This window comes from Centropristis striata, chromosome 7 (genome assembly GCF_030273125.1).
Source record: "Centropristis striata isolate RG_2023a ecotype Rhode Island chromosome 7, C.striata_1.0, whole genome shotgun sequence".
Classification (NCBI taxonomy): Eukaryota; Metazoa; Chordata; class Actinopteri; order Perciformes; family Serranidae; genus Centropristis; species Centropristis striata.
Genome location: NC_081523.1, coordinates 8996531 through 9014163, shown reverse-complemented (window position 1 = coordinate 9014163; position 17633 = coordinate 8996531). Strand labels below are relative to the sequence as shown.

Here is a 17633-nt window from a genome sequence, read left to right as displayed (position 1 = left end):
ATGTACCATTCAAAAATGTGTAATGTATAATTACTAATGCTGATTTATACCTATCTGCTGATTTATGTGTGTCTCAGATGTAGAAACATTGCTTTTTATTAAGTTTGTTGGACTTCAGCAGGAGGCAAAAGTGGAATTAAGTTACTTTTTTGTGATTGCTTATCTTTTTTTTTTTTTTATTGTTTCTAAACTGGGGTTGAAACAGAAGCTATGGCATTTTGAAGTACATTCAAATGAATGATACAATGCAGTATAACTTGTTTTTGTGGTAGTTGTTGTGCTTTTCTTCCAGCCTGCCATCCATGAACAGACCTGAAACTTACCAGTTAACCATGGAGGTGTTCCCATTCAAACACATCATTAGGTAAGATTTTATGAGAAACACAAATCCCAATCATCAACTCCTTCCCACAATACAAAACACACCTGACCACACGCACGCACAAACACAATCCTGGACTCCAAAAAAAGCACCTGTAATCAAAAACAAGACCAAAAACAGATGCTCGTCTGCCTCTTGCCACCCATGCTTCCCTCTGCACTTTGCCATCTTCCTATATAAAGACCAGTCTAGTCGCATCAAGTCATTAGCTCGAGTAATCCACTTGTGGCTCTGTGCCTTGATTATGCGATCACCCCGAGGGACTAAAGACCGCTAAAGCACAGACCAAGGGAGCTTCATACATGAGGCCTCTGTGGTGCGTTACTGGGAGCTGCTGCCATTCATCCACCTACAGGATGTCTGAGTGACATCCTGCAGTTCTGGATCTGATCCTGGTGGACTGGTGGAGGATGAAACTGAGCAAATGGCTGTTTGAATACTCATTAAAACTGAGTGCCAAACAAGTTGGGAACTGGTGACTGGATAGAGGAGGTGACCACGTAAGTAAACTGCTGATTTAAACAAAGTAGGTAGAACTTTTTTCCCCCTGATTCTTACAGCAGTTAGATAAATTAAATGAAAAACAATTTAAGCAGGTAAAGTCAGAAATTTAGATGCCATATGTCTCAGTTTTGACAAAGTCAGAATGAAATCTGAAACATCTTCATGTTCCAGACCTGTTTTAAGTACTTTTAAAAATATATTTTAGTGCACTTAAAATGCTATGTTTGCATTATAGTGCTGCTCTGTATTGTGATAAGCAAGATAATGTTTTAATCTCCAGTTTAAATGAGGCAGAAGCCATCTATCTGTTCCTTTAAGTGGGTCAAAACCAACAAGAAACTTCTAAAGACTAAAAACTTCTAAAAAGTCTATCAAGTTCAGATTTAATTGCACCACTTTTATTGTTGTTGTTTTTTAAATTGTAAACAACAATCCAGGCTCTGTTTTGTTTACCTTAATCAACAGATGGACACTTAAAAATGATTTATTTTTTACTTTTTTATCAAAATAACTTCATGCCGTGAAGATATTTCTTGCTGCCTCAATTTAATAGATTGCTTACTCTAAGCCTTCGTAGAATTCAGATAAAAACAGTCCTGTGCTGCAGGATTGAGGCCAATCACAGAGGTGAGGAGCGAACCAGCAGATAACGAGATTAAAAGGTCGAATGTCCTCCAGCTTCAGCTCCCCTGCTGCTGATGAGCCACATTCAACTTTCCACTCTGTGAATGAACAGGTTTTATTTAGATTCCAAGACTGTCACAGAGGTGTTTTAAAATGTGTTGAGAGTCTGAAAACGTGTGTAATGTGAGATTTAGGACTCCAAATAGTCAAGTTCAGTGAAGCAGTTTTGGATTCAACTTGTTGTATTTAAACAACAAAGTGTTCATGTGTTTAATGAAGAAGCTTTTAGTTGATTTTTGACTGTTTGGTGCTGTGAACAGGAACAGTCATGGGATGTGGCGTCACAAAGTCCGAGTTCCACAAAGGCTCCAGAAAAGGTAACCAGGACCCTTCAAACAGCTTCAAAACACAGACTGTTTCTCTTTTAACCATCTCAGATTTACTTGAATAATCTCCACAACGTCCATTGTTTTGCAATCTCCCTCTTACATGTATTAATGTTTCTGTATTTCTTCTTTCTGCTCTGCTGCCTGCAGCCGTCACATGTAAGCAACACCTGTCTTACCTTGTTTGTTGTGTTGTCAATACAAAAATACTAAAAAAAACAACAACTGTGAAATATTACTAGCACCACACGATTATTCTACTCCTTAAAGAATTGTCACTAGCACTTATTGATGCACTAATAGCTCTTATTGCACTATACCTTGATTGTTTGCTTTTATTCTTCCTGTAAGTCGCTTTGGATAAAAGCGTCTGCTAAATGACTAAATGTAAATGTAAATGTATTAACAATAAGCTCAAACATAGCATAGTATATTTAGGTATGTTGTATATAATGTCTGCCTTTCTTATATCTTTAACTTCAGTATCTTAAGCTGCTGTGATGACTGATTTTTTTTCCCACTGCGTGATAAATAAAGTTAAACCACACAAATCTGTGTCAGGACAGGTGGAGGAAAAATGTAATGTTTGATTTAGGCAGAAAAAAACTTGATATTTCATCAAGACATTGGAGACAAATTCTGATAAATGTACCGCAACTTACGGGAAACAGAAACATCTTTCACATACAATTTCTAAAAGGATTCAAGAAACAGTTTGTGAAGACGCTTTATAATAACAATGATGTATGTTTGAATATATATGTTTTAAAAAGTGGTAAATTCTTCAGTTATTTTTAGGAACACGCAAGATTTGTACTAAAAGCATATGAAAAATTTAGCATTATACACTTATTTCCCTGTAGTATGATCCTTCTGTCGGTTTATACAGAAAATCCTGCATAGCCCTTATGAAAAAATGTGAAGAACTAGATAATCCGATCCACCTGCATCTCTCTATACAGTGTTTATATTTCCTTGTGATGCGTTTGTGTTCCAGCGATAAGAGCTGCCATCCTGATTCAGCGATGGTACCGTCAGTATGTGGCCCGCACAGAGATGAGACGGAGGTACACCTGGCACATCTTCCAGTCCATCGAATACTCCGGAGAACAGGCTCAGATAAAGGTGAGAAACCACTAAAGCGGATCCAGTGTATGTTCTTTATTTTTGCTTTATAGTAATATAAAAAATAACACATGAATTCTCTCCTCCCTGTGCAGCTTTATAACTTCCTCGGCTACCTGATGGACAATTTCACACCTGCGAGCAATGAACGTAAGAGTTTATATTTTGTTTGATGGACTTTTTTTTGAACAATGTTTTTATTAATTTTCAATAAGAACATACAAAACACATCAACACTCACCAGACTAGCCACATAATGAAAAGCAAGCTGCACACACATACACACAAAAGAAATAAAATAAAATGAATAAAAATTTAAATAAAATAAAAAAGTACATAAATATAAAATAACAATTACAGCAAATAATACAAAATAATTGTTATACTCAATATGCTTACAAATAAATATAATCTACTGTTGCTTGAGAAAGTCCATTAAGGGTGTCCAGTCACACCTCTTCAACTTCTTGCACTTTACCCTTAATTACATGGGTTTTATTTGATGAACTTTAATTATCAGGCAGGATTTTCCTGCTGCTTCCTGAGTCTGAGCTGTCGTCTCGTGTGTTTTCTTCCAGGGAATTTGATCTCGCACATTTTCAGGGAGAACGAGGTCTGTCGGGACGCGGAGTGGGAGAGGTACTTCTGCTACAGGAACATCGAGGTGCCAGAGATTTACTCAGGACCTCATCTCACCTTCCCTCTGACGGTGGAGCAGGCGGTCGGCCTGGTGGAGGCCTTCAGGAACAAGAAAGTAGGTGCACACCGACGTCACAGCTCACGTTAACACACAGTGGGTTATTGCATCACTGTATACAACTATATGTTGTATGTTAGGGGGCCAGAAATGTTTTGGTATTTTAATTCTGATACTTAAATCTGGCAGAAACAGAGCAGCAAATACTTTAAAAAAAAAAGATAATTATCAGGACTACTGTGAATTTAAGGTAGATAGATAGATAGATAGATAGATAGATAGATAGATAGATAGATAGATAGATAGATAGATAGATAGATAGATAGATAGATAGATACTTTATTGTCATTATACTGTAGTAAAATGACATTCAGTTGACTGCTTTTTGCATCACTATATATAACTATATGTATATGTATGTTAGTGGACCAGAAATGTTTTGGTATTTTGATTCTAATACTTAAATCTGGCAGAAACAGAGCGGAAAATACTAATTATCACTTATTATCAGGATTATGGTGAATTAAAAAAGGTAGATAGATAGATAGATAGATAGATAGATAGATAGATAGATAGATAGATAGATACTTTATTGTCATTATACTGTAGTACAATTACAATCGGTTGACTGCTCTCTCTCTCTCAGGGAACATAAAAACATCAGAAGTCAGAAAAATAGAAGAATAGACAAATAGCAGCACTTAAAAAAGAGAAAATAAATGTATTGTCATTAACGGAACATGTTGGTACATGAAAGGAAATTAAATTATGTACTCAGGGGAGCAAAACTAACACCAGAAATAAATTGCAAATGCCTGTTGATGCAAGAGAAAATACTGATAATGATGTGCAATAGGACAATTTTTTTTAACCAGTGAAGCTTTACTGAGGTTTTTGGATTAAAGCTTTAAATGTCTGTCATCATATTTTATGATGTCAGACATTTGAAGCAAACAGAACATAATCCTCACTTTAAATAAAGCCATTCATAGGATTTGTTTATTATTGTTTTTTCAAGTTTAATGGAAGAAATAAGGACAATAACATGTATGGAGAAAAAAAATCAGAGTGTGTTTGATCGTATTGGCAAATGCTAAAATATGAACTTACCTGTTTACGTGTCTGAGGCCTTCTTGCTAACGAGTCTCTGTCCCAGCAGCAGCTGCACTCACGCTACGTCCTCCAACTGCTGCTGGAGACGTGGAAACAAGTCCGGATGTTGCCAAATATCAACCGCGTCTCAACCTGCCACAGCAAAGAAATCACTATTTGTGGTGAGATTTGATCCATTAATCTTTTTCTTCAACTCCTGTTATACTAAACTGAACCTTTTTACATGTTTTTGACAGTTTATATGTCAGATTTTGCTCTGGTAAATTGTGATGGGTATTTATTTTAACTCATAATTCCACATTTGAAAGAAAATGTATGAATTATAATATAAGATAATATAAAAATATTTATTCATCTATTTAAATATATATTATTTTATATATGTATTAAAATATTATAATATTTAACATAATTTAAGGGCAATAGTCTCTTTGTTGTGTTGTGTGTTATTGTTCTTTTTTATTAGGATTTTTATTATAAGTTTTAATTTATTTATAATAAGTATTTATTTTATTGTGATATGAACTGTTAATGTGAAGTATTTTCCTCATGTATCCTCTTTATTACAGGTGATTTGCACGGACAACTTGAAGACCTGCTGCTGGTTTTCTACAAGGTTAATCAGAATACATTCATTCTGTACAAAAATCACAAATATACTCAATTTAATTATGTGAAAAGGAGAAAAACTGAACTTCTTGCATATAACATTCTTACACAAACAAATACAACTTTTTTGTTTTTGCTTAATTAACTTGAACGATACCAATTATCACAAATCTCGCAAAATATTTACGTGTTGATCAACTCAGCGATAAATCACCTAATTACTTCTCTTCTAAACTGAAGTTTTTGCTTAAAACAAAAATGCCTCACTCAATTAGTGAGTGAAGCAGGATCTGTTTTCCCTCTCTGTGCTGTGACGTCTTGTTTACATTAAGATTACAGACTGAACACGGCTTTATGTTGTTTACTTTTCAGAATGACATGCCGTCCTTGGAGAAGCCCTACGTCTTTAACGGAGACTTTGTAGACCGAGGACGAGACTCCATCGAGATCCTCCTCATCCTGTTTTCCTTCCTGCTCGTCTATCCCAGTGAAGTCTACCTCAACAGAGGAAACCACGAGGACCATATAGTCAACCTGAGGTACCACACAAGGATAAAAAACTCCACTCACACCCACTAACTTAAAGATTTTGTTACAAAAAGCATTAATTCAGGGGTATTTATTGGCTCAAATCAGCTTTGATGGAAACAACCAATTTAAAAGTAATTCTATATTATATAATTCTCCTATATCACTGAGTTTTTATGCTTAATTTGGTATCATGTTTCACTTTGTAGAACTCCAATTTAATGCTTTTATTTATTATTATTATTAATTAATTTGCTTTATATAGAGCTAAAATTAATATCCAATTATGTTAAGTCATGTTGGCCAAATGAGTGACTGTTTGTTTATGAGTTTTTAAAACTTATAAATTACTTTTTATAAGGAGTAGAGGTTTTATTTACGTATCAAAAATACTTTTCTCAATTGACTCTCTGGTCACGTTTCACAAAGCAGAACTCTGATTTAATGTTATAAACACTTGCTTGGACATTCTGACTGGCTGTGTTTTGGGATGTCAAACAGTAACGTTACGCATCTTATGTTTACTTTAAGTTTATTTTAGGTTACAGAAAAGCTGCTTAAGTTAAATATCAAGCAAAATGAAAAGTCTGTCTTTAGGAGTCTTATATCGTTTGTGGGCGGCTGAAATAACCTGAAATCGTATTGTGGCAGACTTTGTGGTATCAGCAAATATTGTATTGTTCAGGTTTAGGTTTATTTTATTTGCACAGTTAGAATTACATAAAATGACAAAGATAACATATAATGTAAAGTGCAGGTAGAGGCAGAAAACCCAGATGGGCTTATTTAAAGCCTCCACCTAAAATTTCATACTTATTAGAAAGTAATAAACTGATAATAGAAAAAACATATGTATAACATCAACAAGTTATAATGACAATAACAAAAACAATAAGAAACAAAAATGAACACGTTATAAAAATGTATTTGTTGTCTCTGAATGTGTGATTTAAACCCCTAGTAGACAGAAAAGGCACATTTCGTAAAGTGACACACCAGAAAAAAAGACAGAATGCACACTCATGTACAGGCAATCTGAAAAGCCTTTATTTCCCAATTTATAAAGAAAACCTGCATATAATTTGTGTGGTAAACAGTCAAGCTACTTGTAAAAAATCGTCAATTTCTAACTGTTAACTCGTGTTTGTCTTGCTGTTGTAGGTACGGCTTCACGAAGGAGGTGTTGACTAAATACAAGGTAGGTTTATTTTCTTTTTTGTTTACTGCTCGGTATTAACCTCTCATCCCTTCTTATCAAACTAACCAGCACAGTCAATATGTGTCCTAATCCCTTCTATCTTTGGAGCATCGCATTTAAATTGGTTGCAGTCGCCTCCACCTTCACATTCCCAGTAAAGCTTGATATAGGACAGACTCCCGCCCCATAATAAAAGGATTTAAGGTCATTCAATCAGATGGCTGCAGGACATCAGACTCTGTCAGCTTGTGATGAGTCAGAGAGGTCGAGGTGGTCAAAATGTCCCAGATGCTTTAGATTTAGTGATGCAAAGAAGTTGGAATTACTGCTACACTATTAGCAACAATTTAATTTAAAACTTGGTTTATAAACAGGCATCAGGGTCCCTAAAATAAGACAAAACTGTATCTTAAGATTTAAAGAATACAACAAATAAAAAATACTGGACAGGCAATGCAAAAAAGGGGTTTCTTATCAACAAAGAAAGTAGTTTTGTGAGACTTTTCCAGAGAAAAGATCAAAAGTATCATGTCATGCTTTAGTAAAATAAAATATACATAGATATAAAACAGAATTGGTGGAAGAAAAAAGGAAAAATAGTGATGAGGTAGTAGGAATAAAAAGCTGAATGGTTACATGGCAAATATAAAAATCCAGAATCTGGGCTGGAAGTTGTCTAGGATGGCAGAAAAAGTGAATTTATGAAGGTAAATGCTCGTGAAAAACGGCCCGCGTGTCATTCTGAAACTGTTCAGTAATCTGACTGCAAGCTTTCTTGAAAATGCAACATTTCCTTTAAGTCCAGTGTGGGAATTAAAACTGTTTAAATGAAATAATAGCAGGGTTCGTACTTGAAATCCTTGAAAATGCTTTAGTTTTAATGTTGTATTTTCAAGGTTTGAAAAGTGCTTGGATTTTGGATAAAGTGCTTGAAAATACTTGAAACTCTTACTGTATTTCTCTTGCAGTCTGACTATAGATAATCATGTTCAATGAAAAAAATTATAAATTGAATATTGAGATTAGCTAACTGTACTTTTGGTTGTTAAAAGTGTAAAACCATCGCTGTCGGTATGGTTGAGTGAAATTACCCCTTTTAGCATGTAAGTACTCATCTAAAACATGCAACTTACAACCGTTGTAAGGTCCTGGTTAAAGCTTGAAAATGGACCTTGAAAGACCTTAAAAAGTGCTTGAATTTGACCATTCAAAAAGTGTATGAACCTTGAATAAACAAACAAAAAAAACAAAAGGAGTTTTTTTCAAAACTAAAACAAGAAATGGAACAAATTGACTGTGTTAATTCAAATTATTTACAGTTTATAGTGCACTGTGCTTTATTTCCTGTTTTAAGTAGAGAGCAAACTTCTTATGAAGAAAGTGATTACCTTTTTGTCTCCAGATGCACGGCAAACGGATCCTGAAACTGCTGCAGAAGATTTTCAGCTGGTTGCCGTTAGCAACGGTGATTGACCAGAAGGTGCTGGTTCTCCATGGAGGAATCTCCGACACCACAGATCTGAGCGTCCTCGCCAGAGTGGACAGACACAATGTGAGCCGTCAAATGCAGATTCAACTTCTTTTTTTTTTTTTTAAATCACTTTGAAAGTCGCTCACATCTCTCCTGTTTCTCTCAGTACGTCTCAGCGCTGAGGCCCCCTAAGAAGAGACACAAGAGCGCATCGGGGTTGTCCATCGACTCGGACATAGACGAGGACGTCTGGTCCAACAGGGGCCTCGGCCAGCGCCGGACCTCCCTGGCGTTTCCCAAAGCCTACGTCCGCAACAGCTTCCCGAACCGCTCGCTGCAGGACTTCTCCGAGCGGATCAAAGTGAACATGACGGACGACTTGGAACTCTGCAGGAGGAGACAGTCTGTGTTCATCCCGGTCATCACCAGGACAGAAAACGAGACGGACGTGTCCGCGTCCTCTGAGACAATCAACAGTGTAAATGTGGAGGACGAATGGAAGCAGGTGATGAACGAGTAGTGAGATGTTTCTTTATATACATTTATATTCTACTTAACCCTCTGAAATCTATTGAAAACTTGGTTTATAAACAGGCAACAGCGTCCCTAAAATAAGACAAAAATGTACCTTAAGATTCAAAGAATACAACAAAAAAAATACTGGACAGGCAATGCAAAATAAGTGTTTCCTATCAACAAAAAAAGTACTTTTATGGGACTTTTCCAGAGAAAAGATATTATGTCCTTTAAAAAAGCTGTTAAAAAATCTTCACCATGCCATGTTGGTATCCGTTTTTTCAGCGTTACCTCACCTATATGTCCTGATAATTAATGTTTAACTTTGACTTACTTGAGAAAAAATTTGAACCCAAAAGAAACAAAGGAAAACATCAAATCTGATCTTGAAAATTACATTTCAATACACAGAATTTTAAATGTTGCAAATATGAATGCAGGTTGCATATATAACATATAACAGGTAAAATGAGGATAATCTCTAGTTCTTTATTTTTATACTAAATATATTTGGCATTATCTCTGGTTTTACTTGGCCGAATATAATAATAATAAAAAAAATCTGGTGTGGAGTTTCAAGCCAGAACTTTAGAGGGCAGCTGATGGCAAGACTCGATGTTGCTTCATTTTTATGTCTTCACGTCATGAAGAAGTAATGTGCCGGTGCTTTCATGGACTACTTCAAATGTTGATTTTCTCAGCTTCATTGCTGCCAAATTTATTTCTGTCTCATTATTTGCACGACATTGACTCCAATACTGTAAATGATCATATTCAAATGTGGCAAAGTTGAGCAAATTAAGCAAAGAACACTTAAAATTTAGCAGAGCTACCAGAATCAGAATCAGAAAGATCTTTTTTGTCCTGTACAATGAAATTTAAAAAGAAGATATATACGAAATGAATACAAGCAGGAAAGGCAAACAACAGTAATAGCAGCTAAAAAAAAGGATTATATTTAAAAGAACAGATTCTAGTATAAACATATATTTGCAGGTTATTTTCAGGAAGGTGGTGAAAGTTTAAGTTACAAGAAAGATAAAGAAATAAACATACAACCATGATTTAAGAAAAGTTAAGATGCTGTATAAAATGTAGATAAAAACATTACTCAAAATATCAAAAGATTCATCTTCTGTTGATCCATTAAACGACTAATTCTTTCAGCTTTAAATATTATTAGAAAAGGGGCCCACTGGAGTTTTAAATGAAACTTTAATAGTTACCTGCAACCTGCAGTTTTCTGAGAAGAGGTGTGAATGTTTTTCAAAAGATGTACATCTCATTTAAGAATTAAAGTATTACAGTGATCATTCGTTATTGGCTTTGCTCTGTGAGGGAGTTTGTTTGCTTGTTCTTCTCAGGTCTTAAAGTGTCCCATGTGAGATATTTAATCAGCGACTACGTGGGAAAAAAAAGTTATTTTGAGGTCATGTGTGCCTGCTCTGCTGGCGTGGACTAAATCAGTCCTCCATCAGTGATCAACACTCACCTGCTGTGGTTTTTTGCCTGCGTGGAGCTTTAACATGCTGTAATCCACCGCGTCATTAAACCCTCTGCCGTGAGGTCACCACCGTCACCACCTTAAGCACAAGCTGGAGAAGTCCGCGTTCTTATCTGACTCTAGTACTCTGGATCAGGTCCAAACATGCTCCATTTTTGTAAACAATTCAGGCTAGCCCGGCTCAAGACTGGAGAAAAAGTGGGATATATATACAGGTATAGTAGAGGGTAAAGTGAAACAAAAACATCTAAACAATGCAAATAAATTGATGGGAATAATCTGTACATTTGGCTGGTGTAAAAACAAAGGAAAAGGGCCGTTACACAGTTTAGAATTAGCTGTTGAGTAACCTTTTTTGCTCTTCCAGTGAAGAGATGCCATTGTTGAAGCATTTTCACTTTTACAGTGGTGGAAAGTACTGTACTTAAGTTCAATTTTGAGGTACTTGTACTTGACTTGAGTATTTCCATTTCATATAACTTTATACTTCTACTTCACTATGTTTTGAGGCAAATATTGTTCTTTTTACACCACTACATTTAGCTGACAGCTTTAGTTACTTTTCAGGTCGAGGTTTATAAAAGTTTTATAAAAACATGATACATTTAAAGTGATGAGACAATTTATTTCTTAATTAAACCTGATAACAGTATATTAAGTAGGTAAAATTACAAAATTAAAATGCTGCTTGCATAAATGCATCAGTACAAATAATCTAATAACATATTTAGAATATATATAACAATCTGAGGGGCTTCGTTCTTCATAACAAGTACTTTTACAATACATTTTGATGCTGATACTTTTGTAGGTTTACTTAAGTAAACAAAGTTTGAATGAAGGATTTTTACTTATAGTGGAGTAATTTCACAGTGTGGTGTTAGTACTTTTACTTAGGTAAGGGACCTGAATACTTTTTCCACCACTGCACTTTTTAGTATTTTTAGGACTTCTTATCTGTGTTGGTTTAAAAGTTGAGGTTGAAAGTTCTTTTGAAACTTTGGTAATAGTGATTTATCTTCATCTGGGAACAGCTAATTTGTTGTGTAACTGATTTACCAACATTTTACCCGTTTCTTCTTCCAAGTTCTGAGTGTTTACAGTTCAGTTTGTTTCATCTTCACATTTATTTAATTTTATGTGCTTAAAAAGTAAGAGGGTTTGAAGCAGGGGTCTCAAACTCAAATTACCTGGGGGCCGCTGGAGGCAGTATCAAAATGACCAAAAAAAGACGCAAAATTACACACAAAAAAAAGAAGACACAAAATGACAGAAAAAAAACCCAATTTACAAAAAAAAAAAAGACCCAAATTTAAAAAAAAAAAGACACAGAATTACCAAAAAAGACACAAAATTATTTTAAAAAGACAAAATGATTTTAAAGAAACACACAAAATGACCAAAAAAGACTCAAAATGACCAAAAAAGACACAAAATGACAGAAAAAAAAACAAATTACTTAAAAAAGACACAAAATGACCAAAAAAATACACAAAATTACTAAAAAAGTAATTAAAGGGACCTTCCACACACAACACGGTAAAGTCCCATTCCCAATCCCATAAAACTCACATTAAACTTTTTTATCAAGGTGAGGGCCACAAAATATCGTCAAGAGGGCTGCAATTGGCCCGCGGGCCGCGAGTTTGAGACCCCTGGTTTAAAGTTTCTCTCACTTTGCCGTGTGTCTCCAGATCCTGGATCTGCTCTGGAGCGACCCGATGAACCAGGACGGCTGCGTACCCAACGAGGTGCGGGGCGGCGGCTGCTACTGGGGCCCCGACGTCACCGAGGAGTTCCTGAACAGACACAACATGCAGCTCATCATCCGCTCACACGAATGTAAACAGGAAGGTTACGAGTTCTGTCATAACCGGAAGGTGAGCTCAGACACTGACGGCCCACAAACCCCTCACGGTTTCACAGTTCACTCAAACATTTTCTTTCATTCCACTCAGGTTCTCACTCTGTTCTCCGCCTCGAATTACTACGACGTGGGAAGCAACAGGGGGGCCTACGTGAAGCTGGGTCCAGACCTTGTGCCTTATGTAATTCAGTACCAGGCCAGCAGCATGACCAGGGAGCTCACCGTGAGACAAAGGTACAAAAAAAATACCAAAAATATTCATCTCAGTAACATAAGTCATTCTACCAGGGCTGCAAATGGTTTTTACTGATGATTATTTTTCAATGTATCAGTTAAAGCTGGGTAAGACAGTGGAAAAGGCAAAAAACAAAGGAGAACTAGTCATGTTCACCAAGTATGTACACCAGGGGTCTCAAATTCAAATTACCAGGGGGCTGCTGGAGGCAGTATCAAAATAACCGGGGAAAAAAAGACACAAAATGACAAAAAAAAGACACAGAGTTACTAAAAGACACAAAATTACCCAAAAAGACAAAATTACTAACAAAAAAAAGACGGTTACTAAAAGACACAGAATTACCAAAAAAGACACAAAATTATTAAAAAAAGACACAAAATTATATTAAAAAAAAGACACAAAATTATTTTTAAAAAGACATAAAATTACCAAAAAAAGTAATTAAAGGGACCTTCCACACACAACACGGTAAAGTGCCATTCATATAAAACTCACATTAAACTTTCATATCAAGGTGGGGGCCACAAAATATCGCCACGAGGGCCGCAATTGGCCCGCGGGCCGCGAGTTTGAGACCCATGATGTACACAAATATCTTCCCCTTACAATGGTAGATGAATATTTTGGGAATAAAGAATATTTTTTTTCCACTTTTGCCACTGTTGCCGGGTCAATTTCCTTGTCAAAAGTTTTATTATCTGTTGTTTTCTTGTCTGCAGTGTCGGGCGAACCGAGCGCTCCGCCCTCACCGTCCTGAGGGAGCAGCTGTTTTCGCACAAATCCGACCTCGTGTGTGCCTTCAAAAAGTTCGACAGCGAGAACACAGGTGTGTAGTGTGACTTTCATGGGCGAGTTCAGCCCTCAGTGGATCAGGTGTTACTTAATTCTATAAAACATCTCTGGTGAACTTCCCCCTGAAGCTCCTAGAGGACAATGTCTGGGAGAAACGTGAGCTCACAACTTTTAATCCCCATTCAGAAAAAAAACGTTTGATGGTTTCACAGAAACTGTTTACTGATTTACTTTTCAGTCAACATCCTTGTTTCTCTTACATATTAAGTTAATATGAAAGTGTGTATTTTTTATGTCATTAAGCTCCTCATATTTAGTTATTTTACTGCAGATCAACATACATTTTTGCTACGCTTTACAAATAAGCTCGGAAAAAAATGTTTCTTAAATATGCTTTTATTTTGGGCCTTAGAAATAGTAGTTAAAATCTTATAAGTGGACTCAAGGTTATTTTTCAAGTTACAATGAGACATTTTGGTCGAAAGATTAAAATGATGGTGATGATGATGATGATTTATTTTTTGTTTGTATCAGGCATTTCACATTATATGGAAGAATAAGTACGAGTATAAATAAAATGAATCCGAACCAAAGGTAAAGAAACTCAAGACAGGAACAGACATCCGCTTAGTTGTTCAAAATATTTTCAAAATGTTGTTACACAGTACATTTACATTCGATAGATTCAAATTGAATTAAACTTGTTTATTCCCTTACAGAGATGATCCTATAATTGACATTTGAGATTTTAATAACATAATTTTTTTCCCGTAAATACATAACATAAACATTTTGATGAGCATCCCTTAAATTTGTTTTAATTATTTGTTTTATGAAAATATTTTTGTCTTTAATGGGACATTTTTTTTGTGGAAAAATAAACTTGACAGTCAGCACTTTTTTTACAAACATTTTCGAGATGACATTAAATTACCTCAAAGAAATCTTAGGCATTTCTGTCCTGCAATCCCTTGTTATTTATCAGATGGCGTGCATGCTAATACTAATACACTTTTACATTTACTTAAAAAAAGCTAGACTTCAATTTACATACACTCAATTTACATGAGGACACATAATAACAAACAATCACTAAGTAGTGCACGACATGAAAAACTGCTATTTTAAAATAAAAGCACTGAATTCCTATTTCTTTGTAGAATTTATATAGATGATTGAAATAATGATGATTACAGGGCCAAACAAAAATCTTTTTTTTCAGTGTATATAAGAAAAATATTGGCAGATATTTATTCATTGTTGGGCTTTACTTTGGATGCTTTTAAAGTTATTTTCTAGAGCGTTCATTGCTCTGATTGAAGATAATCCATCGCTGGAGGAGAGTAACAGGTAACGTTTCTCCTCCGTCAGGTCTAGTGAATATGAACGACTGGGCGTCTGCAGTGGAGAGTGTGATGCACCTCAGCCTGCCCTGGAGGATGCTGCGCTATCAGCTCGTCACCGGCAAATCCACCGAAGGTCTGATCGACTACAACGAGTGGTTCAACGAGCTCGCCTTCAAAGGACCCAACACAGATGTGAGTTACCTCCAGCACCTTGGTCACAGAAATACTCTGACGTAAAGATATTGTATGCATACTGCAGGGTTCATACAGGTGCTTGGTGAATTCAACCCTCTAGAGCAGTAGTTCTCAACCTTTTTGAGTCGCGACCCCCAATTTAACATGCATGTTGTCTGTGACCCCCGCTCACTGAACAGAATCTCACAGTTCAGATCATACAAACTCAGTTGACACGACGAATTTTGGACAAATAATGAAGCAGACAACAACTAAAACATCTCTCTGTCTGCATTTATATATTTCTTTTATATTTGATTGTTACTTTTAATCTAAGTCCTTTGCTATAAGTTTAAAGGTCCTTTCTGACCTCCTGAGTGTGTAACAGTCAGCTTCAAGCCAGAGACTCCTTGGAAAGTAATAACTTGATACTTTGGGATTTGTCAGAAAAGACACAAAATGACCCAAAAAATAATCAAATTGACCACAAATTGAACCAAAAAAGACACAAAATGCAAAAAAAGACACAAAATTACCAAAAAAAAAGACATTAAATGACCAAAAAGACTAAAACACATGAACACTTTAACACAGTGGAGACAGAGCTGACTTCCAAAATGATTTGGCGACCCTCAGAAATTATTATGTATTTTCAAGGTTTAAAAAGTGCTTGGATTTTGGATAAAGTGCTTGTAAATGCTTGAAATTCTTACTGTATTTCTCTTGCAACCTGACTATATCCATCTATAGACTATAGATAATCACATGTTAAATGTAAAAATAATGAGTAGATGCTTGAATTTGACCACTGCTAAAGTGTACGAACCCTGATACTGTTTACATAAAAATAAAAGCACTTGGTTTCTTGCAGCACATCGACCAGGGCCTGCTTGAGACTTTATATCGCCACCGCTCCACCTTGGAGACCATCTTCAGAATCGTAGACACGGACAACTCAGGTAACACGATTAATTACCTATTTACTCAAACAAGCACATGTACCTGTGTAGCTGATACCTGTACCAGGGGTCGGCAACCTCAGGCTCCGGGGCCACATGTGGCTCTTCAGGCCGTCTGCAGTGGCTCCCTGTTGCTTTGACAAAAAAAAAAATAATAATGGAATTTGTCTTCAATTTAATCCACATCATTGTAGTGATTCTTACATGATCCAATTGTAAAAAATATGTACCCTATAACCAGGAAAAATATATATATTTTAGTCGACTGAAATGTGCATCATAGCCTATGACCATCTGGCTCTTCACCATTTATATTCTTTTATACATTTTTGCCAAAACTAGCTACAACAGAAAAGACAGATTCATTTACATTCACTGCCAGTGCTTCATGCTTAGTGATTTGCTTGATTTGCAGCGAGAAATTGGCAAATTACTTTCATTATAAGGCTCAAAGATGCGACTCCAGAGGGATTTTTCTTGTTTGTTTTTTGGCCAAAAATGTCTCTTTTCATGGAAAAGGTTGCCGACCCCTGACCTATACAAACCATTGACTTCTTTGTGTTTAAATAAGCAGTCTATGTTGTTGTTCTCTTACCTCTAAAGGGGAAAATCCAGCTTTAAGGGATAGTTCAGGTTTATTGAAGTGCGGTGGTAAAAACACACCAGAGCTGGAAGAGCTGCTTGCTGTTTCCCAGTCAGCAACAACAGCATCAGACAGAGAGAGTTGTTTATAAGAAGGAGAAAATGTGTCAGCCTTTCTCCACTGTGCAATGCAATGAAAACACATGCAAGTTTAATTTTTTGTTTCTGTATTTATATTTTGTATTTTCAACATAGCACAAGACATGCTTTTCAGTTTTAGAGCCTGTTGTTATTTATATACAGTCTGTGGTTGTAACCCATACAGTGTAAAACAGAAATGTTCCTTATTTTCACAATGAAAATAGTTTATGAGTGCACAAAATACTACGTCAGTCCCGAACGAGAGGATTTCACACTAGTGTGTGTTCAAAATAAATTAAAAGAATTATAAGCATTAGTTTATTTTCCCACTTTACTGAACTGGCACCCAGCCGTGACATCTGTGTAGCGTTACACCTCTACTAGGAACTCAGACGTTTACTGAGTTCAGCCTCTGTTAATCCACCTGTGGCGTGCAAATCGGGCCACATTAGGTTACGGCCTCCTGAATCCTCTGAGTTAAGACAAGGATTAACACACTGATCTACTGGCTTCCCCCTCCCCCACCTCTTATCACACACTTTTTCCTGTATCAGCATCTGTGCATCTCTTATCTCCTCTTCTCTCTCTGCATCTTTAACCTTTAACCCCCCGCTTCCTGCCAGGTTTCATCACCATGGAGGACTTCCGGCAGACCTGGAAGCTGCTGAGCGTCTACCTAAAGATGGAGATCACGGACGACGCCATCTCCGACCTGGCCGTCACCATCGACAGCAACAAGGACGGCAGCATCGACATCGACGAGTTCATGGAGGCCTTCCGCCTCACAGACAAGAAGAGCCGGCTGGAGCGCGGACGCAGCATGTTTATGGGGACGGCCGCCGACCTCACCAAGCTGGAGGGAGATCCCAACATATGA

General features: G+C 36.4%; 1 protein-coding gene across 1 annotated transcript; it reads left to right on the top strand.

Annotated features, from left to right (window-relative positions):
• Nucleotides 1-231: 231 nt before the first annotated feature.
• On the top strand, nucleotides 232-17633 carry ppef2a (protein phosphatase with EF-hand domain 2a). The gene is made up of 17 exons (XM_059336458.1): nucleotides 232-364; nucleotides 1831-1887; nucleotides 2894-3021; nucleotides 3117-3171; nucleotides 3600-3775; nucleotides 4878-4992; nucleotides 5401-5447; nucleotides 5813-5979; nucleotides 7130-7166; nucleotides 8569-8718; nucleotides 8804-9142; nucleotides 12352-12537; nucleotides 12616-12758; nucleotides 13482-13588; nucleotides 14926-15092; nucleotides 15946-16033; nucleotides 17380-17633. Exons 2-17 carry the CDS (start codon nucleotides 1839-1841, stop codon nucleotides 17631-17633), a joined length of 2208 nt encoding a protein of 735 aa, XP_059192441.1. The 5' UTR covers nucleotides 232-364; nucleotides 1831-1838.